The 25,266-nt window shown below is 41.7% G+C and overlaps 1 protein-coding gene across 1 annotated transcript; it reads left to right on the top strand.

Annotated features, from left to right (window-relative positions):
- The first annotated feature begins 1,084 nt into the window (after positions 1 to 1,084).
- Positions 1,085 to 21,153, top strand: LOC311053151 (uncharacterized protein). The gene is made up of 4 exons (XM_084068583.1): positions 1,085 to 1,233; positions 13,346 to 13,545; positions 15,998 to 16,322; positions 17,205 to 21,153. The coding sequence occupies exons 2-4, from the start codon at positions 13,441 to 13,443 to the stop codon at positions 19,295 to 19,297; spliced, it is 2,523 nt and encodes an 840-aa protein (XP_083924709.1). The 5' UTR covers positions 1,085 to 1,233; positions 13,346 to 13,440; the 3' UTR covers positions 19,298 to 21,153.
- Positions 21,154 to 25,266: the final 4,113 nt, after the last annotated feature.

Raw genomic sequence — 25,266 nt, 5'->3', positions numbered from 1 at the left:
ACGGCTGCAACCTGATCTGCAGATCCTGTGTCTGCAGACAGGTCTGCAGACACAAGCCACCTCCCTACTCCTCCTAGTGGCAACAACCGTCTCTAAGGCAGCAATGCCATGTTAAAACAACTGTGTTTAACCACCAGAGGGCGCTATAGCTCCAGACTTTCAGTTGAACAGCTTGTGACGTGATTCACCATTCATGTATGTATTGGGCTTCTTAATAGCTTCTATATTTATGGCATCAAGCTTTCACCACAAATGAGAACAACATGTATTAAAAATGAATGAATAATAGGAATAATGTAATGGTGAATGCCTTTGCCATATTTTGTTTCAGAAGCCAAATGGAATTTAAATTCTACAATATTTTCTATGTTTTGACCATGGGTTTTGACATTGACCATTTGGGTTATTATTACAAAGCATACATCAGCCCTATATACATTAAGGCCATTTGAAAAATAGCAGATCTACAAGCTCACAATGCGTTGTGACGCATTGTGAGCTTGTAGATCTGTTATTTTCAAAATACTTTTACTTTACTTGAGTATTTCTACATTGCAGTATTGATACTTTTACTGAAGTAAAGTACTTTTTCCACCACTGTATAATATGTTTTTATTATTATAACCTGAAACCTGAATGTTTCTATTTACTGCTCAGTGTTCAGATCCGGTCTAAAGCCCGCCTACTGTATCCGGTGATTCAACTCACACATCACATGAACGCAGACAGCTCGTTTCCGTATCCTTTCTAGACCGAATCTGCAAAGTGTCCAAGTGATTCGACCCCGCCCCCGGTCTGTTTGACGTTGTGGAGGTTCTGGAGCTGATTGGCTCTCCAAAGGGAACGGGGGCGGATCAGCCTGGCCTGTGATTGGACAGATCGGTGGCTCAGGTGTTCTCTGATTGGACAGATCGATCTGTTATTGGGACACACTACCAGTGACTTGTTTTCACCTGCACCTGTGGCTGGAATGTACACCTGCTGCTACACAACACACACACACACACACACACACACACACACACACACACACACACACACACACACACACACACACACACACACACACACACACACACACATACATTGACAGGCAGAATGATAGACTGTCAGACAGACATGGAAGGAGTGTCTCTATGGACTGAGATCTGAAATTAGAACATTTTTATTTTCATGGACATTTCCTATTTGCTGTGGAATAACAAACGTAAAGTTCTGCTGAAGTCTTCCCTGGTGAGTAGGATTTGGTCCTCTGTCTCTCTGTCTGTCTGTCTGTCTGTCTGTCTGTCTGTCTGTCTGTTTTGCTCAGTGATTTAGTAGGCTAATAGGCTCTATTCACAGCAGCCATATTATGAAGACATTCACAGGTGTTACCAATGATACTAATGAAGGCTCTGTTCCATTCTGGTCAAACAGAGTCAGGGTGCTGATATTGTGCATGTTGGCTCACTGGAAACACTCTGTTACACCAGTGGGTCTAAAGTTGGGGTCCAGGGACCCTCATGGGCTTCCAAATGGCCCCCTTACAGGTGTGTAACTCTGAGAGTGTACAAATGGAACCAAATGGACCCTTACGGGTCCATTTGGTTCCATGTGTACACTCTCAGAGTTATGGGGGTCGTGGAAACCACTGTGCTAGACTAAATGGAACAGAGACCTTCATTAGTATCATTGGTAACACCTGTGAAAGAAGTGACAATATGGCTGCTGTGCATAGAGCCTATTAAAACCATTTGCTGTTGTGAATGTAGACAGTAATTCATTGCCAGGTAAACTCATGATGGGAGAGATGGCTGCATTGTCTGTATGGAGGGAGTTAAACAGGTTCACTCTCAACTTTGTACAGTTATAAGTGACTGTCGCTGTCATGATGTTGTCATGTTCTCCTCACAACTTGTGCAATATGACACTGTTTCCCAAATGGAGCCATATTATGGCCTGTAACTCTGAGAGAAGGAAAAGAAGCAGATTCAGAAGCCAGCAGCTGAATCTGTCTTGAGAGATTTACTCTGAGAGATACTTAGCCATGGTTCACAATGACGCTCGTCTGTCACAAGCGAGCAACATGTTCCTGGCTTTGGCACTTTCTCCATTTACAACCCGTACATCTACATAAACGTTCATATGACAAATATAAAGTGCTTACCCTACGGCCACAGATGTAACAAGTGAAAACGCTTGGGTTTAAGAACCCGTATCTTCCGTATTGTTCAATAAAAAGCATTTTAATCCGATCCATGGCCATTTTCTCATAGAGTTATAATGTATCTGAGTGCAGTACACCTCCCAACCGATAGGGTCGCGTTGTTGAAAGCATATGAAAAACATGTTAAGAAAATGGCCACCACTCGGATTAAAATGCTTTTTATTGAACAATACGGACGATACGGGTTCTTAAACCCAAGCGTTTTCACTTGTTACATCTGTGGCCGTGGGGTAAGCACTTTATATTTGTCATCTGAACGTTTATGTAGATGTACGGGTTGTAAATGGAGAAAGTGCCAAAACCAGGAACAAGTTGCGCCATGACTGTCATGATATGATGGGGCTAAGATGTTACTCAGATGTTTCAGGGCTATAAGAGTTACTAAGAGTTTGTACCAGATAAAAGGCATGATCAAAATGGGTTCCGTGGTCTAATGCATATACAACTGGGGTTGAAATGAAATTAGGTTGAGAATGTTTTTGTTACTTTATGCTTGTTTTTTTCTGGACCGCAACATTTAGATAGTTATTTAGACAGATGCTTACCTGGTATAGTTTCACCATACAGATTATTATTTATTGATAGTAGCCTATGTTGTTTAAAGTCTAAACTTCAGAGTCTACATTTTAGACTCTAAACAATAGGCTAGTACTATCAAAACATTATAGCCTAGCATCAATCAAAAGTTTAGACTGATGCTAGGTTCAGGTGATCCTAGTTTACTGAGGCACTACCAGTGGTGGAAAAAGTACTCAAATGTTTTACTTAAGTAAAGGTATCAAACTGCAATGTAGAAGTACTCAGTTACAAGTAAAAGTCCCAAAAATGTCTTGAGTAAAAGTACTGTACAACCGTATTGGTATCAAAATGTACTTAAAGTACCAAAAGTAAAAGTACTAAAATGTTTGAAAATAGCAGATCTGCAAGCTCACAACGCATCGTGAGCTTGTAGATCTGCTATTTTCAAATAGCTTAGGTATAAAATAGGGCTAAAGTGGTTAATGCATGTTTTATAATGTAATAATTTATATCTGCAAAGTAACTAGCAACTAAAGTTGTCAAATCATTGTAGTGGAGTAAAAGTACAATATTTGCAGTGGAAGTAAAAGTATAGACAATTGGAAATACTCCTGTAAATTACCTCAATATTGTACTTAAGTACACTACTTGAGTAAATGTCCTTAGCTACTTAGTTCACTGGGCACTGCACTGTCTCTCTGCATTTGATGTATGTGTGATTAACTTTATTGTAAATTGGATAAGCTGGATAAGAGTCTGCTAAATGCCTAAAGTATAATTTATGTGCTAAACTAATCATGTAACATATTTACTGTGGGCCATGGTGTAATGGATAACTAGATATTAGCACCATCTGGCATCACGCTGGTCGCAAATATTTGTGCATGAAGTGCCATGAACTATTGCCAATAGCATTCTTATTAGATGGCATAACAGAGTGCCAAGCTAAACATTAATGGATGTAATATTTGCACACCATGGTTTCAAAACCAAGCTTTGTTTACTGTAAATCATTAACCCTCGTCTGTCTCACTGGCCTCTCTGACACATATTTTCACCTTTTTTTTTTTCTCCCCCCGGACACAATGGAGTCTTTTATAGACTCACATTGTTTGGACCCGGGCCTAAAATCTATTCCTGGATGTGTGTATCCGGTTTCCACACTCATTGTGCCAATATTAATTAAAAAGTTCCTTCTTATCACTGAATTCTTGATTCATATTGCAACATGTTGGGATGTAATTTACCTGTAGGCCTAATGCCAGGTCCTACTTAGTGGGTGCGACAGTAACAAAGTACTATTTACTTGAGTACAAGGCTTTTGTGAGTGTATATATACTTTACTTGAGTATTTGTATTTTTGGATACTTTAGATTTCCACTCCACTATATTTGAAAGACAATTAAATATTGAATATTAGACTCCACTACATTTCTAGGAAGAAAAAGTACATTATGAATTAACCACTTGGGCCATATTGCAAACGTAGTGAAAATAGCAGATCTACAAGCTCACAACGTGTCACAATGCGCTGCTCTTTTCACTTATTATTGATATTTGTTTTAACATTTCTGGAAAATGTTTGAATTGTTTGCATTGATATTTAAAAGAATAAGTGCTTTTGATTTGTGCTTTTGAAAACCTACAGTATTTTAAAAAACATGCACGTTTGAATACTTTTTTTGTATCAAATCTTTTTGTACACCCCAAAATAATCATATTTTAACTGGGGCCCCCCCAAAATAATCATATTTTAACTGGGGCCCCCCCAACCCTGACAAGCACTTGGAATTGTAGGAGTTGAGGCATTACAGATATTGTAGAAATAGCCGAACTACAAGCTCACATAGATCGGCTATTTTCACAATGTTTGCCTCTTGCTTACGTAATATTTGACAATTTGGCCAATTTGGTATTAAAAAGGTCTTAACCCATTAATACCTGGAACGCATCTGTGTCACTTTAGATTTCTTTGGCTATTCAAACATAGCAGATATACAAGCTCATAGCGCGGCACCGAGTGCCGCGCTACGAGCTTGTATATCTGCTATTTTTGAAATATATTTTTTTCAAAAAACTGTTAGGATTTAGATTTTTTTAAAGAATCGCCTCAGGTCTTAATGGGTTAAAAGTCCTTAGATTGTCACTTTATAAATGTGCAGATACCCTGTATACACTCATACTGTATCTTGGTTTGTTTACTGTTGAGTGAGAAAACAATGTTGCACATTAAGCTGATCATCTGGGGACCCCCCGAAATCATGTGGGGACCCCCCTGTGGATCCTAACTCACAGGTTGAGAACCAGTGCTGTAGGCTACAGTAGGTCTATATATATATATGTGAGAGCACTTTAGCAGAATTAATGAACAGCTATCTTTATGAAATATGAAAGCAGGTAAAGTGACATTCCTGTCATTGTTACACCTGAGTGCATGAGGTCAATCTTATAGTACATATACTCGAGTACTGTACTTACTTGAGGTAATTTTTACTTATTTCCAATTTTCAGTACTTTTACTTCTACTCCACTACATGTCAGAGGCAAATATTGTACTTTTAATCCACTACAATTATTTGAAAACTTTAGTTACTTTGCAGATTTTGATTATGATTACAAAACATACATTAACCACTTCAGCCCTATATATATTTCGAAAATAGCCGATCTATAAGCTCACAATGCGATGCATTGTGAGCTTGTAGATCGGCTATTTTCAAAGGATTTTTGTACATTTTATACATTTGAGAAGTTGTGAAATGGGACATTCTGCACAGCTCACAAAGATTCACAGTAATAAAGCAATAGCATGCAGCAAGTCCTTCTGGTACTTTTAATTCATATGCGCATGGACAGGCACAACACACACGGACGTGTTTTGGCGTCAAGCCTTCCTCGGCGTGTATCCTACACCATCATACATGCTGAGGAAGGCTTGACGCCGAAACACGTCCGTTACTGTTAGTTAGGATTACACCTGACCTATACACAGTTATGTGTGGGTGTCGATAGCATGACAAAAACAATTGTCGATTTAAAAGCTCACATTGCATCGCAGCACGACACGTTGTGAACTTGTAGATTGACTATTTTCAGCTTCAGGTTAGCCATAAAAAAATGGCATTCATAAAATTGATATCCTCAGGAGTATAATTGTTTGTGTGTGTGTGCGCGTGCGTGCGCGCGTGTGTGTGTGTGTGTGTGTGTGTGTGTGTGTGTGTGTGTGTGTGATATCAGGTTTTCCCCACTGCTCCTCACAGTGTGCTTGTGTGAACAGTGTCAACAGGCCAGTATTGTGGTTGAGCTGCCTGGTTGTCACGGCTCTGCTCTCAGAGTCACAACACAGCAGCAGCACTTCTCTAAAGCAGAGGGAAGTTAACCGATAAAACCCTGGCTTCTTCCTCTATACTAGTATAGATGTAGGATCTACAACACTGATAATAACTGGTGGCTCTGTATCCAACTGAACTGTGTTGTTGTGAGATCTAGAATAGAATCCCTCATGTTTTGATCTTTAAAGGGAGGCCAATCTTTTAACAAGAGCAAAACTATTTAAGACATTCCCTGGACAGTATTATTCCTCCCTGGATTACACTGTGTGAGTTGTTTTGAATGATTTGTTTAGCTATAAACAGTAGTGTTGCCCTGGCCTCCTATTTGCTTCAGTTCATCAAATATTTCAATATTAGATCAGGAATGTGACAAAAACAAAAGGTTTGGTGTGGTTCAAAGTTCTGCTCTAGTCAGAGGTATGTTTATTAAGCACAGAGAATAGCCTACATAATGTAAACTTGATTTATATAGCACCTTTCAAAGTTGCAGACCTTAAATGCTTTGGTTGTGAGCTTAGTCTATAACCTATACAGCCTGTATTTGCATAAGCCACATTATGCGGTCAAAAGCCATGACTGATATAGAAGTAAACAAGGGGATATGAATAGGAATACATACAATGTAGTTATTTAGACAACTAAATAGACAACTCTAATTCAGAGTGATTTACACAGGTGTGAAAGCAGAGTAAACATGAGCTATTAAGTCAACAAACAACAAAGTCACATCAGTAGAGCGCAAAGAGAACAATTGTAGTGCCTCAAACTAGGTTACCAGGTAAACAATGAAGCTATATCATCTGTTTAAACAGCATGCTATCTAAAATAACATTCTTAAGAAGTCTTTTGAGGTGAACTGAAGAGGTTCAACCTCAAAGCACACTGTTGTTCGGTTGAAAAAAGTTATTGAAGCTTCATCTTGGCCCACTGTCTTTGTAATCCTTTAATTAGTGCCTTGGTCGTCTGTTCACTCAAAGGACTCCTTACATGGATTTTAGCCCATTAAGACCTGAGGGCCATTCTACAAATGTCTTCTAAATCACTCTAAATCACTACAAAATGACCCCCCCCATCTGAAAATGTTTCGTGCCAGGGAGGGACTCCCAGAAGAGAAGATTTAAAAGTGATTTGTGTGTATTTGTATGTATTTGTCTGCTACAGTTAAATGTTCTCAAATAGAAGCTTAAATCAAATACAAAATCTCAAATGTATAAGAAAATATTACATATAGCGCTATTATATATATTATCATAATACTCTTGTGTGCAAAATCCAGGTCAACATATCAGTAATAGGTGATCTAGGACATTGTTCTCAAAGTGGGGTCCAGGGACCCCAAGGGGTCCTTGGGGGAGTTCCAGGGGGTCCCCAGCTAAATGATGGATAGTTAGAAACCAAATGGACCCTTATGGGTCTGTAACTCTGAGAGTGTACGAATGGAACCAAATGGACCCTAACGGGTCCATTTGGTTCCATTTGTACACTCTCAGAGTTAGTAACCTTGATTTTACAATATAAATTGGGGTCCCAGAGATAGAAATGCCATTACATGGGGGTCTGTAACCTAATGCATGTCAAACTGGGGGTTCCTTATGAATTAGAATGTTTGAGAATCACTGCTAGAGCAGTAAAACTCTGCATCCTTGGCATATATTTTCAAATGGGGGTCCCGTGGGCTAATACGTGTGCATTTGGGGGTCCTTGACATGAACAAGTTTGAAAAGCACTGATCTAGGACTCCCTGAAATCAGGATCAGCGTCATAATCTGCCACCGCTCTGACTCTACTACGTTTTCAACGTCCCACTACGTTTCAACTGTCTACTGTGAAATTCCTGTATAATATAGTGGAATTTCACACTTCGCCAACATATTGATATGTTGACACACAACCAGGCTGTCTGCATGACTGCTGTGCAGTCAGTGGCATTTAGCTGACATTTGATGCGAGGGGTCATGTTTCACTTCCACGCTTCCAGCTTGTGTTTGGTACACATGAATATGCTTGTTAAACCATTTATATTATTAGTCATGTGTCGGGTATGAAGGAGCTTAAAACGTTGATATTACCATGCAGTCATAGGTCAGGCATGAAGGAGGCGTGTCAGGGAACATTACAAGTACCTCTCATCCAGTGGTGTAAAGTAACTAAGTACTTTTACTCAAGTACTGTACTTAAGTGCAATGTTGAGGTATTTTTCAATTTTCTGTACTCTTACTTCTACTCCACTACATCTCAGAGGCAAATATTATACATTTTCTCCACTACAATCATTTGAAAACTTTAGTTACTACAAAAAAACATACTTGAACCACTTCATTTTGGCCATATACATTTTGGAACAAGCTCACAATGCGTCACGATGCGACACATTTTGAGCTTGTAGATCTGCAGTTTTATTTAAAAAAAAAAAAATGTAAATCTTGAAACCAATCAAAAAAAAGCTAATCGATCTATTCAAAACTTACAAACAGGGTGGTGGTGCCGTGTAAATGTACATTTTCTTATAAAGTGCTTCTTAATCGCTCCAGTGTGTTTGTGTCAACGTATTCCGTGTTGTTTATGGTGTTTACTTACTCCACGGAGAGGATCTCTCGCAAGCCGCAGTGCTTGTATTTGTTTTACTGAGGATAAGGTTAGAAATAAGTTTAGGGTTAGGCATGGTTTTACACTAAGTTACATTTAGGAATAAGGTTAGGTTTAGGCATAATTTACTGAGGTTACGTTTAGTTATACCAGATGAATACTGCTGGATTTGCCCTGGGCCGACTGTTTTGGGGCGAGTGTTTTGGTGTTCGTCTGTAGTGCGCAACTGCACATGATGCGTCCGCAATAACGCTATCAGGATCAGATTATTGGATATTATCAGATATTAGAATTATATTGGGTTTAGTACCAAAGAGGTTTTACTCTGGGAAGGTGAAATCAGACTCCTCCATTCATTGCACTGACCCATTGCACTGTGTGTGTGCGTGCGTGCGTGTGTGTGTGTGTGTGTGTGTGTGTGTGTGTGTGTACACATACACACCGTATATATCTAGGTGTGCCCTGGGATCTTTTGGCTATGCCATGTGTGCCTTAAGGCACCAAAAAGGTTGGGAAACACTGAGTTAGACTGAGTCACCGCAGGAACTAAATTCTTAACCTCCTTATTAAGGCGAGAAATGGGCAATGCAATGACATAATATATTGACATAATACTGATAATCTCACCCCTATTGAGAACAATAGTTATAGTGCTGACTAATGCTGCAACACAGTAATCAATGACCAACGCTATATTTGATCAGAGATATTAACCCTTTAAGACCGGGAACGCATCTGTGTCATTTTAAGATTTCTTTTGGCTATATAAAAATAGCAGATATACAAGCTCATAGCGCGGCACCGAGTGCCGCGCTATGAGCTTGTAGATCTACTATTTCTTTTTTAAATTGTGAAAATGTGTGCAAATCTTTAGGTTGAATATATATATATATATATACTTTTTAAAGCGAAAGTTTTTAACTCAAATCTTTTTACAAATTCACTCAAAAAAAAAAAAAAAAAAAATTACAAATGTCTTGTAAATCCTAACAGTTTTTTTTTCCTAAAGTTTTTTTTCGTAATTTCTTTTACTTATGTTGCTCATTATTATTATCAATGGTTTTCAAACTTTTTGTGTCAAATGTTTTGTTCCAGGGACACGATTTTTCTAAAAATAGCACATCTGCAAGCTCATAGCGCGGCACTCGGTGCCGCGCTATGAGCTTGTATGTCTGCTATTTTTGAATAGCCAAAGAAACCTTAAAATGACACACGTGCGTTTCCTTCCCGGTCTTAAAGGGTTAAAGTATAGATTGTACACTACTAAATCTGGGTCATAATGGTTCCCACCTGCAATGCAGTACAGCCCCATGACATACGTTTTTTTTTAACGAGCTGTTTTATGGTCTATTTGTCAGCGCAGTGCGTACAGGTGTGTCAGAGGAATTAAGGTTATGCTATTATTGTTCGGCATTATTGTTCCCTGGAGGAACATTCAGGTGTCATGACAGATGACAGCACATACTGTAGCACCGAGAACGGAACAGGTTAGTATAGAGTTATGTCTCGTTTATGTCTCTGTCCCGCACGACCGTGTCACGTTGCCCAAAATAGCAGAGCTTAACACGCTCACAACGTGTTGCAGAGACGCGCCTAAACTCCCATAAGTGCCATTTATACAAAATGCAAGGGCACTACATCAAAGTGTGTATTATTTAAACTGTTAACAGTAGAGATTCTTCCGGAGCACTGCAAACAGCTCGTTTTGAATGCTAGACATTTACACTGTACATCAGTGGTAACCAACCTTTTCAAGCCCAAGAGCACATTTTATTTCCAATTGTAAGCCGTGATCTACCACTAAAATATGTTTTGAAAAAAACACTTGCATGATTGCAATTTCTGACAGGCTCAATGCATGTGCATACATCCACACAAAGACTAGTAATTTAAATAAGAATAAAGATGATAGTTATATAATCAATTCCTAAATATTAAGAAAAACGTATTAGAAATATACATTTTAGGACAAAAATACAAGTAAACGTCTTTGTTTTTTAAATAAAACAAAACACAAAGGACATGAAATAAATTGCTTTTACAGATTTCTTCTCTTCAATGCACAATATTTAGTTTCTCAGTTCTCAATTTCTCAGAATTTTCACATTTACAGATATTCTGTTCAAATGACAAAAATGCATCCATGACCATATATTTGCACAGATATGGTGACAGATACAATACTCTCAGGATCAGCCCACCTTTAATGAGACTTCTATTACTGCACATTATCTGCAAGCCATTTGAAATCTGGTTGATACTTAGTGAATGCCAGTCTGAGGCAGTCATTAAGATGTGAGTCAGTCATACGAGTTCTAAACTTGGATTTTATTATTTTCAAGTAGGCATGAAGCTTAAGTGCACAAGACACAATCACAATTGACCAAAAGTCCAGGTTTCTAGCTCTGCCCTCCAGTTGGTAGTCAGTTAGTAGTTCAAAAATCTCCATTTCAACACCTGTAGTTAATGCAAACACATCCTGCATTTTAACTGACAGCTGTTCAATGTCAATACTGAGGAAAGGATTTTTTTCCCATTCCAAGTGGCTATGACTGACTTCCATAAATGTACAGTGTACATTTATAGCAGTGGTGGAAAGTAACTAAGTACATTTACTTAAGTACTGTACTTAAGTACAATTTTGAGGTAGTTGTACTTTACTTGAGTATTTCCAAATTTCTGTACTTTTACTTCTACTCTACCACATCTCAGAGGCAAATATTGTACTTTTACTCCACTACAATTATATGAAAACTTTAGATGTTGAATATTATTACAAAACATACATTAATCACTTCAGCCCCATATACAATAGGCCTATATACTTCAGCCATTTGAAAATAGCAGATCTACAAGCTCACAATGCATTGTGAGCTTGTAGATCAGCTATTTTCAAAAGATGTTCATACATTTTGAACTTGTGGAAATGGGACATTCTGCACAATGAGTACTTTTACTTTTGGTACTTTAAGTATATTTTGATTCCAATACTTTTGTAATTTTTATTACCGGACTTGTACTTGTAACAGAGTGTTTCTACATGATGGTATTGATACTTTTACTTCAGTAAGAAAATCGAGTACTTTTTCCACCCAAACTGGTCGACTCTGCTACAGTAAAAGTAGTCTCAAAGCCTCAGTATATCACTTGTAATGATTATTACACAGTCTGTGGCTGCTGTGTAATATCGCACTCTGTCAAGATTTTATCTGCGTGAAATCCTATGAAATGAGAACAAAGCTTCCTCTCTTCCAGGTGTGGGTGTAATCTGATTCTGCACCGTGCAATTCTCTGCGTTAATCTGTCTCAAGGCAAGACACGCTTATCTGTTAAACACATTTTAACAACAAGGCATGCATCAATGTGAAACGTGTGTGAAAAACATCATAAAAGGACTTTTGAATAAAGTCGAAAGGAAGAGTTCCTTATTAGGAAACCTAATCAGGACACTGAGCAAAAAAAAAACAACTCATAATATAAAAGGACATTTGAATAAAATAAGTCTAAAATAAGTTGAAGTTCCAGATATGTGGAGCATGAAAACTGAATGCTAGTTTAGTTTTAACTCTAGGACAGGGGTCTTCAACGTTTTCAGGCCAAGGGCCCCCTAGCTGAGAGAGAGATGAAGCAGGGACCCCCTCTCTATTGTATAAAATTGTGTTTCAGATTCAACTTTTTTTGTGTACGTGGTCTGCTCTTTTTTCCCCTCTACATCTATACCTCTTTGCCAAAAATAGCAGATCTACAAGTTCTCAACGCCTCGCAGCGCGAGGCGTTGAGAGCTTGTAGATCTGCTATTTTCGGCTAATGTTCCCATCAGAAAATGAATTTTAGGGTTCAAGTGGTTAATGTAAAAAAAACAAATCCTTTCACACAAAGATTTGGCGGACCCCCTATAGTAGCTCTGATGACCCCCTAGGCGTCCCGGACCCCCTGTTGAAGACCCCTGCTCTAGGGACATAAAACACACACACACACACACACACACACACACACACACACACACACACACACACACACACACACACACACACACACACACACACACACACACACACACACACACACACACACACACACACACACACACACACACACACGTGCACACGCACAGGTAGCAGACCTGTTTCAGATGATCCGACATATAAATGATACTACGTTAGTTCCATTGATCCAAGGTGGGACACAATCGATTGATAAATCATTAGAATAGACATGCTCAGAAAATGGGTTAGGGTCTGGCTGGCTGCCGTGTTACACATTGAGTGCCAGGGGTTTTTCAAAACAGGGTACAGTCAGTGCCTGGAATTGTAACCATTTTTGAACCTTTTTCAAGTCACAAAATATTTTCAGTGATCACCGTCCTCACGGTGATCCCCTCATTACACACACAGGGGTCTCGTACAATCTGGGGAAAAACATTAAAAATATTAAAAACAGTTTTTGGCACTCAATGTGTTGTTAAGTGATCAAATGGGTGGGCCGCAAATGCTTTAAATATTTTCATGTGGACCCTGACCCAGAAAAGGTTGCGAGGGACCGAACCCTAAACCATTCAATACGTTATAATCCAACAGGAATATTCTGATATCAATTCTTTGACATACTGAGACTGACCGCATTTTATTTTTATTAACCATATAGATAATGTATTGTTCAGTATTATTTATTTGTAGACCTTCTCACATGTTATCTATTACAGGTTCATCTTGAGACCAGCCCACTGCTGGTATTCATCCAATCAGAGAGGGCCCCTGAAGCCCAGGTCCCGCCCCCCCATCCTTGAACCATTGGGCGATGCCGAAGAGTGACACGTGGCCAGGCGGCGTTGCCATGGAAACCCTGAGCAATATGGACAGCGCCGGGAGCTGTGACAGCGTGATCAGCGTCAACTCTGCATGTGTGAGTGTTCTGAACTACATTACCCATGATCCCACATTCTCTCTGTTCCCTACTCTGTCAAATTGTCAGTGTTCATTTATCCCTGAGAGTGTACAATATGTAAACATGGACGTTCCATCTTAATGCTCTCAGAGTTAAGTTTGACTGTGTGACGTGTGTATAGTCCTAACCTTTTCCATTTTGTGGTGTGTGTGACAGACAGATAGAGAATGACAAGATAGCATTCAATGGGGAGACCCACCCAATTTAGGCATTTAGCAGACACTCTTAATCCAGAGTGATTTACAGTAAGCAAGGTAAACACGAGGTAATACATCAAATGCATAGAGATAGTAATCTAGGATCACAGGTAAACCAAGAACCTATCATCAGTCTAAACAGTATAATATCAAAACATTTATAAATCTGTACATTGAAACTATACACACTATAGGATGCCAGGTCAATTCAATTCAATTCAATTTTATGAAAGTGTCAAATCACAACAAGTTGTCTCAAGACACTTTACATGTAGAGAAGAGACCCGACAGTCCCACCCTGAGCAAGCAATTTTGCGACAGTGGCAACGAAAAACTCCCCCTTAACTGGAAGAAACGTCAGGCAGACCCTAGGCTCTAGGGTGGTGGCCTTCTGCCTCGACCGTGTCGGGGGAAAGAGGAGAGAGAGAGGGAGAGACAGAGGAGAGACAGAAAGAGATACAAGTAGTAACAATAACAATAGTAGCAAATATAATAGTGTAAGATAGTATATGATAATATAATATAGTACAACAATAATGTGTATACAGTATATAATGGTATAATATAAGAATGTTAAGATAATATACAGTATAGTGTAGTGGTATAGTGTAATGTAGTAGAAATTCACGGTCGTGCTCCATGGAGAGGCCCGGTCCGCAGTCACAGTCTTGAGCCGCAGCTGGGGGTCCGTAGTGACAGTCCATGGAACTGCTACGTGGGAGATAAAAGCAACTCTGGGGAGCGGGTCCCCGGCTGTAGAATTAGTGGCAGGCCTTACTAGAGCGTGAATCCGTACAGGGTTAATTACGATCGTACCAGTGGGACACAAACCCACACAACCAAAAGGGAGGACGAGAAGAGAGAGGACGGGAAAAGAGAGGAGAGAGCGGGGGAGGTGGAGAGGGAGAGGGGAGAGAGGAGAGGGGTCAAACAAATGAACCTGGCATCTGGCAGCTTGTAGATCTGCTATTTTTAGAAAAATCCTGAAAATGTGTGCAAATCTTTTATATACATTTTTAACTCAAATCTTTGCTTCTGGGGGTCCCTAGAACTAAATATTTTTAGATGGGAGGGAGTCCACGGACAAATACATATTATTTTGGGGGTTCTTTACATGAAAAAAGTTTGAAAACCATTGATAATATAGCAACATAAGTTAAAAAAAAATAATAATAAAATAAACTTTAGGGAAAAAAAACTGTTAGGATTTAGAAGATGTTCCCCAGAAGCAAAGATTTGAGTTAAAAACTTTCGATATTCAAACTAAAGATTTGCACACATTTTCTCGATTTTTTGAAAAAATAGCAGATCTACAAGCTCGTAGCGCGGCACTCGGTGCTGCTATTAGATCTGCTATTTTTATATAGCCAAAGAAATCTTAAAATGACACAGGTGCGTTCCCGGTCTTAAAGGGTTAAATAATTGACACCAGTCAATAGCTAAGGTAGCAGATCTCACAGCTTGAGCGCTTGTGGATCAACAGTATTCGCTATTTTTTTTTTTACTAGTTCAAAGTCAAAGGTTTCTGGCTCCACTCTATCCCCAGTGTGTGTTTGAAGGTGGTGGTGAGATATTGTGTGTGTCTGTTCAGAGAGAGAGGTCTTCTGTTGAGACTCAGTTCCTTTGTTGATGATCAGAGCGTCTTCTGACATGAACTCTTCTGGCAGGTCAGCATATATAGGATGAAGGCTGCTAGCCTGCAGAGAGAACCCTTCAGAATTCCTCAGTACTGTGGGAAATACACTTGACCCACCTTTTGGCTCTCCACAGGACACCATTTAAATGGACTCAGTTTGTTGAAAAGGGGAATTACGTTGTTGTCGGGCAGAAACCTCTTATGTCCATATTTTAACTTGTTGTGTTCTTTTTCTTAAAACTAGCTACTTGATACTACAGTGTCACACACAAGTATCAAACATAGCAGATCTACAAGCTCGAAACATGGCGTGAAGCGACTCGTTTTGAAAAAGTAACACTGAAAAGTAACAGTTTTGGACATATGAGGTTTCCACCTGACTTTATCTTTTAGAGCCTCAAGCTCACAAGCAGCTCTTTGTTCTCTCTCTGTGTGTGTGTGTGTGTGTGTGTGTGTGTGTGTGTGTGTGTGTGTGTGTGTGTGTGTGTGTGTGTGTGTGTGTGTGTGTGTGTGTGTGTGTGTGTGTGTGTGTGTGTGTGTGTGTGTGTGTGTGTGTGTGTGTGTGCGCGCGACACAGAGTGACGACAGTCTGGAGCACCTATCAGCGGAGGAGAGAGCGTGTCTGATGTTTCTGGAGGAGACCATCGAGTCTCTGGAGCTGGAGGAGGACAGTGGACTGTCCAATGATGAGCTGGACGGAGGACTACACATTAAAACAACACCCCAGCAACCCTTTGCACCCAGTGACATTAAAACAACACCCCAGAAACCCTCTGTACCCGATGACATTAAAACAACACCCCAGCAACCCTCTGTACCCGATGACATTAAAACAACACCCCACCAGCCCTCTGTACCCGATGACATTAAAACAGCACCCCAGCAACCCATCATAACACATGGTAAATATCACATCACAGACACACAACACCCCAGCAACCCTCTGTACCCGATGACATTAAAACAACACCCTAGCAACCCTCCATACCCAATGACATTAAAACAACACCCCAGCAACCCTCTGTACCCTGTAGTTCTATGTTACTTTGTAGATTTTGATTATTATTACAAAACATACATTAACCACTTCAGCCCTATATACATTTTGGCCATTTGAAAATAGCCGTTCTACAAGCTCACAATGCGTCGCATTGCGACGCATTGCTATTTTCAAAAGATTGTATCCATTTGAAAACTTGTGTAATGGGACCATCTGCATCATGAGTACTTTCTACTTTTGGTACTTTAAGTACATTTTGATACCAATACTTTTGTACTTTTACTCAAGTACATTTTTAATTCTGGACTTTTACTTGTAAAAGAGTATTTCTACCTTGCAGTATTGATACTTTTTACTTAAGTAAAAAGTAAGTAAAACATTTTAGTTCTTTTCCCACCACTGGGAATAAGATTGGATCTTTGAACCGCTCGCACTACAGGATCATTTGACAATTTGCCTCTGCTTTTGCTATCCCCTCTCTGGTCATTCATTCTGCTCAGACTGAATTCAATACAATACATTTCCTTTTGGAAAATGTAGACTGTCTGATATGTTAACCACATCAATCCTGGTGTCCCTAATTTGGGACACAATTTGTCTTTTATTTTCATTCAAAAATAGCAAAAAATGGCAGAGATACCATCTTGTAACGTATGTGACGTGTTGTGAGCTATTTCCACTATTTGTCGTACGAAGAAGTATATGGGGCTTAAGTGATCAAGAAAATGTCCCCTATTCAGTTTTTCTTAACAAATCAAAACCTGACTGGTGTCTTTGTTCCCAGATGCACAGGGTTTCCAACACGATGAAACTGGCAGGGACCCCAAGTCCTTCCTCAGTGGTGGCGTTCCCACACCGTTCCTCCTGGCCAACGAGGGCGCTAGTCTCCCAGAAAGACCTTCGGCGGACATCGGTGAACCCAAAACGGCCGACGAGCCAACAGAACCTACAAGCGCCGCCTTATCCGTCGAACACGTTGCTCAACGCCAAGCTCCTCCCCATGAAGACGCGGATCCACAGACCTCCGCGGACGCCGATGGCGTAAACGCTCCAACAATGACCGCTGACAAAAGAGAGCAGGAGACGTCCCCGGACCTCCAGACACAAGCTGCTGATCCAGCCACCGATGCCAGAACCCCTTCGCCAGCTGCTCCGTCCACCGGCTCGGACTCGGCCACCGGCGTCGTAGACGGAGATAAGGGTACAGAGGATGTCCTTGCAGATGCCAGCCCTGGTTGTCACGACACGGGGGCTTCTGAGGTGGACCTGGGTCTGATCCCTCCTCCGTCAGACTTCATGGACGAGCCCAGTCGGCCCACTACGCCTCAGCCGGGGGCAGAGGACCAGAAGGACCAGAAGGACCAGCTTCTCGATTCTACAGCGACGTCGGCGAGAAGCTCGATCCCACCCACTGACGTGGAGGACCTAGGCAGTAAAGCCTCCATGAAGACACCTTCTCCTGTGAGTTCTCCTGTGAGTTCTCCTGTACCTCCTGATCCTCCCTCCAAACCTGCCGTTGAAGTTCCTGTCAGCGCCAACGCACCACCGTCTCCTTCCGAGATGCCACCGCCCAACCTGCCTCTGGAGGCAGTGGAGATCAAAAGCCCGCCCAACCCTCCTCCTGAGGCAGTGGAGATCAAAAGCCCGCCCAACCCTCCTCCTGAGGCAGTGGAGATCAAAAGCCCGCCCAACCCTCCTCCTGAGGCAGTGGAGATCAAAAGCCCGCCCAACCCTCCTCCTGAGGCAGTGGAGATCAAAAGCCCGTCCAACCCTCCTCCTGAGGCAGTGGAGATCAAAAGCCCGCCCGCCGTGGCCCCCAGACCCAAGAAGCTCCCCTCCAACATCATCCTCAAGTCCCACAGGCCCCCATCAGGCTCCAACGGTACTCCGGCCCACCCCGTCTCCTCCTCCAGTGACAGGTTGATCCTCGACCCCCAGAGGGTTCGCATGGAGGCCCTCCGGAAGCTGGGCCTTCTAAAGAGCGAGGAGAGAGACCCGGGCCCCCCCGTCCTGAGCCCCAACAACCGCTCCCCTGGCTCCAGGAGGTCCTGGGCAGCACCCGGTGCTTCCCTCAGCCCTAACCCCGCTCCTCATGACCCCGCCTCCTCCACGCCATCTCCACTTCCTGTCCCGACTGTTAACCCACCGCCTGCCTCGGTTCCTGTCCCGACCATTAACCCACCGTCTGCCTCGGTTCCTGTCCCGACCATTAACCCACGGCCTGCCTCGGTTCCTGTCCCGACCATTAACCCACCGTCTGCCTCGGTTCCTGTCCCGACCATTAACCCACCGTCTGCCTCGGTTCCTGTCCCATCCGAGACGCCGAGAAGGACCGCTCCGCCCCCGGCGGCGGTGGAGGCGTCTTCGGTGGAGGCGTCTTCGGTGGATTCCTCTGCGGTCCGGGACCACGGCCACATCCTCCCGGCCCCCACCGCTTTCAGCGACGCCGCTGAACCTCTGACTCCGCCCACAGACCCGCATCCCGTCGGAGACGTTTCGGAACACGCCGGGAGTGGTCCCGCCGCGCCCCAGAAAAGATCTGCCACTCTGGAGCGCTCGGGCATGGGTCTGAGCGGCTACGCGGCGAGCCAAAAGTCCAACGGGCCCGCCGGCGGTGGTGCCGGCGCCCAGCGCGGCCCGAGCGAGGTACGGAACACTCGGGCGCGTCCCGCCTCCCTCGGCAGTGGGAAGGACTTCTCGGAGGCTCAGGGGGGGTACCAGGGGTCCCAGCCGGCCCCCCACCCCCACCCCCACCTCGCCGGAGACCCCCAGAAGCTGCCCCGCTCCCACGGCATCAGCGTGGTCATCTGCCCGCGGGCCAAGAACGGAGAGGACCGCCGCGAGGCGCTCAAGAAGCTGGGACTGCTCCGGGACTGAGCGCAAAACAACCAGTGACATCATCAATTGGGATTCAAAGCTAATAGAAAGTATAGCCTTTTGTCTTCCTGGAAAGTTAGCACGTAGAAGCCATTGTTCTTGCATTGAAAACAAAACAAAAAGTTAGAAATATTGTTTGAAATGATCAAACCTGCCTACCGATGATGTCGATGATAATAATAGTAATACCTCAGATTTTCTAAGTACCCAAAGACGTGGTGGGAGGAGAAAAATGTAATCTACTTTATTAGGAAAAACACAAAAAAAGGTCTGTAGTGTATATGTCTATAGAGTAAAATCTATAAAAACAGTGGAACAGTAGAACAGGTGGTGGGTAGGATTTTGAAGTGGACCGATGATGTCACTGGTAGGCAGGTTTCGGAACTGTCCACAGCCCTCCTCTGAGACACAGAACTAATAGACCATCTTATTATAAGCATTAGTGAGGAGCACATAAGGTTGAAAATGGGTGAAGTGCTCCTTAAAGTCCAGGACCACACTTTACAATTCACCACCTGGAAGAGACTGGTATTAGATACCCTTTTTTAAACACTTAAATCCACATCGTGTGGAAAGCTTTTGCAAGAAAATAGCAGATCTACAAGCTCACAATGCGTCGCATAATGTAGAGAGAAGACTGAAAATACACTAGAGAGCCCTGAGGGACTCCGCTCAGCGTCGTATTGGGGTTTAAGTGACACAGCAGTGACTACAGTAGCTAAATGATTGATGAAGGATGGTTTTATGAAGAATACTTTGTACATAATGCTCATCTAACGAGACTGTCTCATTGGATGTCACAGTTTTCCCTCTGATTTGTTACTTATGGTTCTCAAACCTGAGGCTTAGGGACCACCAGGGGTCCGAATGAGGCGTCATGGGTCTGTAACTCTGCAACTCTGCGAACACATTCGGGGGAAAAAAAGATGGGGGCACCACCTCCTTTTTTCAGGAACTCAGTTTGGCCCCTCCCCTCCCTGGTAGAGCGGTTGATAGCCGTGGGGTAGTGAAGAGGGGGGAGAGAGGAGGGTAAAGGTTTGGTCCGAGCTGGCTCCAGTGTTGCCAGATTCTGTGAGTGAAACAAGCGACCAGGTCTATGAAAACAAGCCCAAAAGAAGCGACCAGTTTCACCACTTGAGCCGTATATCAGCTATTTTCAAAAAGAATCTTGAAAGCAAGCCCACATAAGCAACTACACTTCAGAAACAACCCCAAACAAAAGCAACCCGCAACCATGAATATTTGCAAGCAATGACTTTACAGCAAAACAAGCCCAAAGTCGCTGATAATAAGCCGACCTGGCAACACTGGCAGGAAGACCAGCGCTGCCAGCTCTAACACAATGTGTGCAGCGGCCGACAGTTTGTGCTGAACTGAATGCCAACTTTTGCCAACAGACAGTCTGAGGTAATCTGTTTGGTGGAGAGTCACCTTAAGTGATGCTGACAGCAGAATCTGTGAGATTAGTAACTCTCAGAGTGTACAAATGGAACCAAATAGACCCTTACAGATCTGTAACTCTGAGAGTGTGCAAATGGAACCAAATGGACCCGTAAGGGTCCATTTGGTTCCATTTGCACACTCTCAGAGTTAAATGAACTCTTAGGATTTGACAGTGTAGATTGGTGACCCAGAGATAAAACAAATGGTATCAAATAATAATAAGCATAATATATGAAACCGGGGGGTGCTTGAAATGGAAAGGGTTGAGAATCACTGACTTATATATTATTATAGATACAGTTCTGCTTTTCTTTTGTTTTCTTTTCATTTAAGCAGATGAACATTGAGAACATTGGATAGTCCTGGACTTCCCTGTTCCATTTCCTTTGTCGTAAATTAAACTCTGCAATTTGTTCCGGTCTCACATTGCTGCCTCCATTTAATCTGTACACATTACAAACACCTTCTTTCTGCTCTGACCCCCTCCCCTCCCCTCCCATAAAAAGAAAACCCAGCTCTGCGCCAGTCCATTACAGGTATGGACCGGTCCATTACAGATATGGACCGGTCCATTGCAGGTATGGACCGGTCCATTACAGATATGGACCGGTCCATTGCAGGTATGGCCCGGTCCATTACAGGTATGGACCGGTCCATTACAGATATGGACCGGTCCATTACAGGTATGGACCGAATGGACCGGTCCATTACAGGTATGGACCGGCCCATTACAGATATGGACCGGTCCATTACAGATATGGACCGGTCCATTACAGGTATGGACCGAATGGACCGGTCCATTACAGGTATGGACCGGTCCATATTGTTTTTATTGACAATGCGTACAAAACACATCAGGTAATCAAGCAGCACATACAACAACTTGAAGGACAAGGACAATACAGAAAAAACAGAAACAAAAAAACGAATGTGTGTGTGTTGGAGCATGCTTTTATAATCATGTAGAAATGCTCTTGTTACAAGTAAAAGTCCAGTATTCAAAATGAGTAAAAGTACGAAAGTATTGGCATTAAAATATACTTAAAGTACTGAAAGCAAAAGTACTTATTATGCAGAATGTCCCATTTCAATTTTGTTTTTAAATGTATGAAAATCTTTTGAAAATAGCAGATCTACAAAGTTCACAACGCGTCACTTTGTCACTTGTGAGCTTGTAGATCGTGATTTTCAAATAGCCGAAGTATATGTAAGGCTGAAGTGGTTAATGTATGTTTTGTTATAATAATCAAAATCTGCAAGCTAACTAGTAACTAAAGTTAGCAAATATTTGCCTCTTCGCCTACTCGCCCATTCAATGGTCTGATAAAACGTGATAATCTCCCATTCAATGCATTGATAGCATTCGAAGCCGGTGTCTGAGACGCAGTGGAATAGAAGTATAAAGTATTGAATATTGGAAATAAATAAATAAATAAAGTAAAAATAAAGTAAAAATACATCAAAACGGTACTTAAGTACAGTACTTGAGTAAATGTACTTAGTTACTTTCCACCACTGGTAGTTAATTTGCGAGCGCTGTGATATCAAACCCTAGATAACTCAATGTACCAGCCTGTAAAATGGAACGACATGAGCTATAATTTCCAAAGGGCATTAATGCATAATTATATAGTTATATAGTTATAGAATAGTTGGTACAAACCACCAACATAAACCACCTCACTGTCTACTTTTTGGAATAATTAGTTTCTATCAGCCACAAAGTCATTGCTTCTGCTTTTTCACTTCTCTTTATTTGTTGTTTCACTTCATACTTTTAAAAAGGTATCTGTGGTATAATCGCTCCCTATTGATCCCACTTCCTTAAACCGTGGGGTGGGGAAGCAAATAAAAACCTTGTCTGGTATTGTACCATCATTGTCCAGTGGTTCTCAAACTGTGGGCCGAGGCCCACTGGTGGGCCATGAGGGTATTGCAAGTGGGCCCCCAAATAAATGGGTTCAGCTGGGTGGGCCTGTTGAGAACCACGTACTGCCATGGACCACGAGAACTCCCAAGCGAACCCTGACTTTACTTCTCAGGGCCTGAAGCCTTTCTTACTCGATGTGACGAGTCACGCTTAACCCTTTAAGACCGGGAACGCATCTGTGCCATTTTAGATTTCTTTGGCTATTCAAAAATAGCAGATATACAAGCTCATAGGCTATGAGCTTGTATATCTGCTATTTTTGTAAAATCTTGAACATTATGTGTAAATCTTTGATGTTTTGAAGCGATTTTTTTTTACTCCGATCTGTGCTTCTGGAAAAACATATTTTGACATGGGGGGTCCGCGGCCAAATACATATCATTTTGGGGGTCCTTCACATGAAAAGGTTTGACAAGCACTGATATTATAGCAACACAATTTTTTTCCCCAAAAACTGTTAGGATTTAGAAGACACGTCTTAGCAACACGTGTCTTACTGTACCTTTTAAAGAGGAGAAGATGTGAGGATGATGAGGTCCTCAGTGTGTGTTCAGCAGTGGTATAAAGTAACTAAGTACATTTACTTAAGTACTGTACTTAAGTACAATTTTGAGGTATTTGTACTTTACTTGAGTATTTCCAATTTCCAATACTTTTACTTCTACTCCACTACATGCAACACAGGCAAATATTGAACTTTTACTCCACTACAATTATTTGAAAACTTTAGTTACTAAGTTACTTTGCATATATAAATTATGCTATTATAAAACATACATTAACCACTTTAGCCCTATTTAATACCTCGGATATTTGAAAATAGCCGATCTACAAGCTCACAACGCGTCTATTTTCAAACATTTTAGTACTTTTACTTTTTGTACTTTAAAGACGGCGTGCCGTGATTTTCAGTGATTTTTTCCTCCCCTAAAACATAATCATCAGGTATTATGGTTATACTAGGAGGAAGATTTTTTTCAAAAAAGTGTACAGAAATTGTTAAAATTATGTTTTTATGTAGACACGCCTCCAGTTCATTAAGTATACCTGGTTCTCACCTTAGCACCTCCTCCACCACCTTAGCACCACCCACCTGTCCTAGTCCCTCCGCCTCCTCATGCCCACACCTGTTGTGTTATGATAATGAGGGGGAGGGTATGTTTTCACTATGTCACTAAAGCGCTGTTTTTCTATTGGCACGTTTGACCCTCAAGGTTTCAGCCTTCAGGTAGAAACTCAAAATAGTCAGAGAAGACATACAACACCATAAAAACACCACCAGGGGGCTTAATGAAGTTCTATCAACCTCATAGACACATGAAAAACAGGAAAAAGTGCAAAACTATGGCACCACCCCTTTAAGTACATTTTGATACCAATACGTTTGTACTTTTACTCAAGTAAATTTTGAATACCTTACTTTTACTTGTAACAGTGTATTTCGACACTGCAGTGTTGATACTTTTACTTAAGTAAAAAAATGTGAGTACTTTATTCCACCACTGGTGTTCAGTTCTCCGGTGGCCAGGAGGTGATAAGAATCTGAACCATGTGGTTTGGATGTTTTCAGCTGCAGTGACGCACTCACTCGCCAGCCTCAGTGACGTTTCACACCGCAGCAGAGCACCGTGCCAACATCAGTCTGTCATCATCATCATAACCCTTTAAGACCGGGAACGCACGATTTCTTTGGCTATTCAAAAATAGCAGATCTACAAGCTCATAGCGCGCGCTATGACCTTGTAGATCTGCTATTTATTGAGAAACATTTGTAACTCAAATCTTTGCTTCTGGGGGATTCTACAAATGTCTTCTAAAGCCCAAAAAAAACAAATGTTGCTATAATGTCAGTGGTTCCAAACGTTTTCATGTCAAGGACCCCCAAAATTATATGTAATTGGCTGCTGACACCCATCTCAAAATATTGAGTTCCAGGGACCCCCAGAAGCAAAGATTTGGGTTACAAAAAAAATAAAATATATATATTAATCAAAGATTTGCACACATTTTCATGATATAAGAAAAAAAGCAGATCTACAAGCTCATAGCGCGGCACTCGGTGCCGCGCTATGAGCTTGTAGATCTGCTATTTTTTATATAGCCATGGAAATCTTAAAAAGACACACAGATGCGTTCCCGGTCTTAAAGGGTTAACTCACAACCATGTTCACATGGTATGGAGCACGGATATCATAAATCATGCAATACATAACAATATTCATACAGACGTAGCAAAAGGCATGGCAAGCATTATTTGAACAGAGGAAGAACGTTTTTCAGAAAGGCACCCCATTTATAAATAACTTTTGGCTTGTCAGATTGCAGTAAATAATACAAATAATTTCAGTCTTCTGTCTTGCCCCAAGAGGACTGACCGTGGGTAGCTACTGGGACGTAAGTCGGGGCTTGCTCAACCCCGGCTGGGTCACCTGGGCGAGGGTGTATGTTGTTGCGAGACCCGAAACACCCATTGACCCCAGGCTACAACACTGATGATACGTCCCGGGTGCATCCATGTGATGTTTTTTTTTGTTATTTCAGCATAGATGGGTGAGTTATATAATACTTTGGCAGGTATGTTTGTCTAAAATTCACA

The sequence above is a fragment of the Gymnoscopelus microlampas genome (assembly GCF_963454915.1).
Source record: "Gymnoscopelus microlampas genome assembly, chromosome: 10".
Classification (NCBI taxonomy): domain Eukaryota; kingdom Metazoa; phylum Chordata; class Actinopteri; order Myctophiformes; family Myctophidae; genus Gymnoscopelus; species Gymnoscopelus microlampas.
Note: the sequence above shows the minus strand (reverse complement) of the source record. Positions and strands in the feature narration are given on the sequence as shown.

Coding starts and splice junctions, on each gene's coding strand:
- LOC311053151 (XM_084068583.1), top strand. CDS start 13,441: ATGCCGAAGAGTGACACGTGGCCAGGCGGCGTTGCCATGGAAACCCTG. Junction 13,546..15,997: donor TCAGCGTCAACTCTGCATGT/GTGAGTGTTCTG, acceptor CGCGCGACACAG/AGTGACGACAGTCTGGAGCA. Junction 16,323..17,204: donor GCAACCCATCATAACACATG/GTAAATATCACA, acceptor CTTTGTTCCCAG/ATGCACAGGGTTTCCAACAC.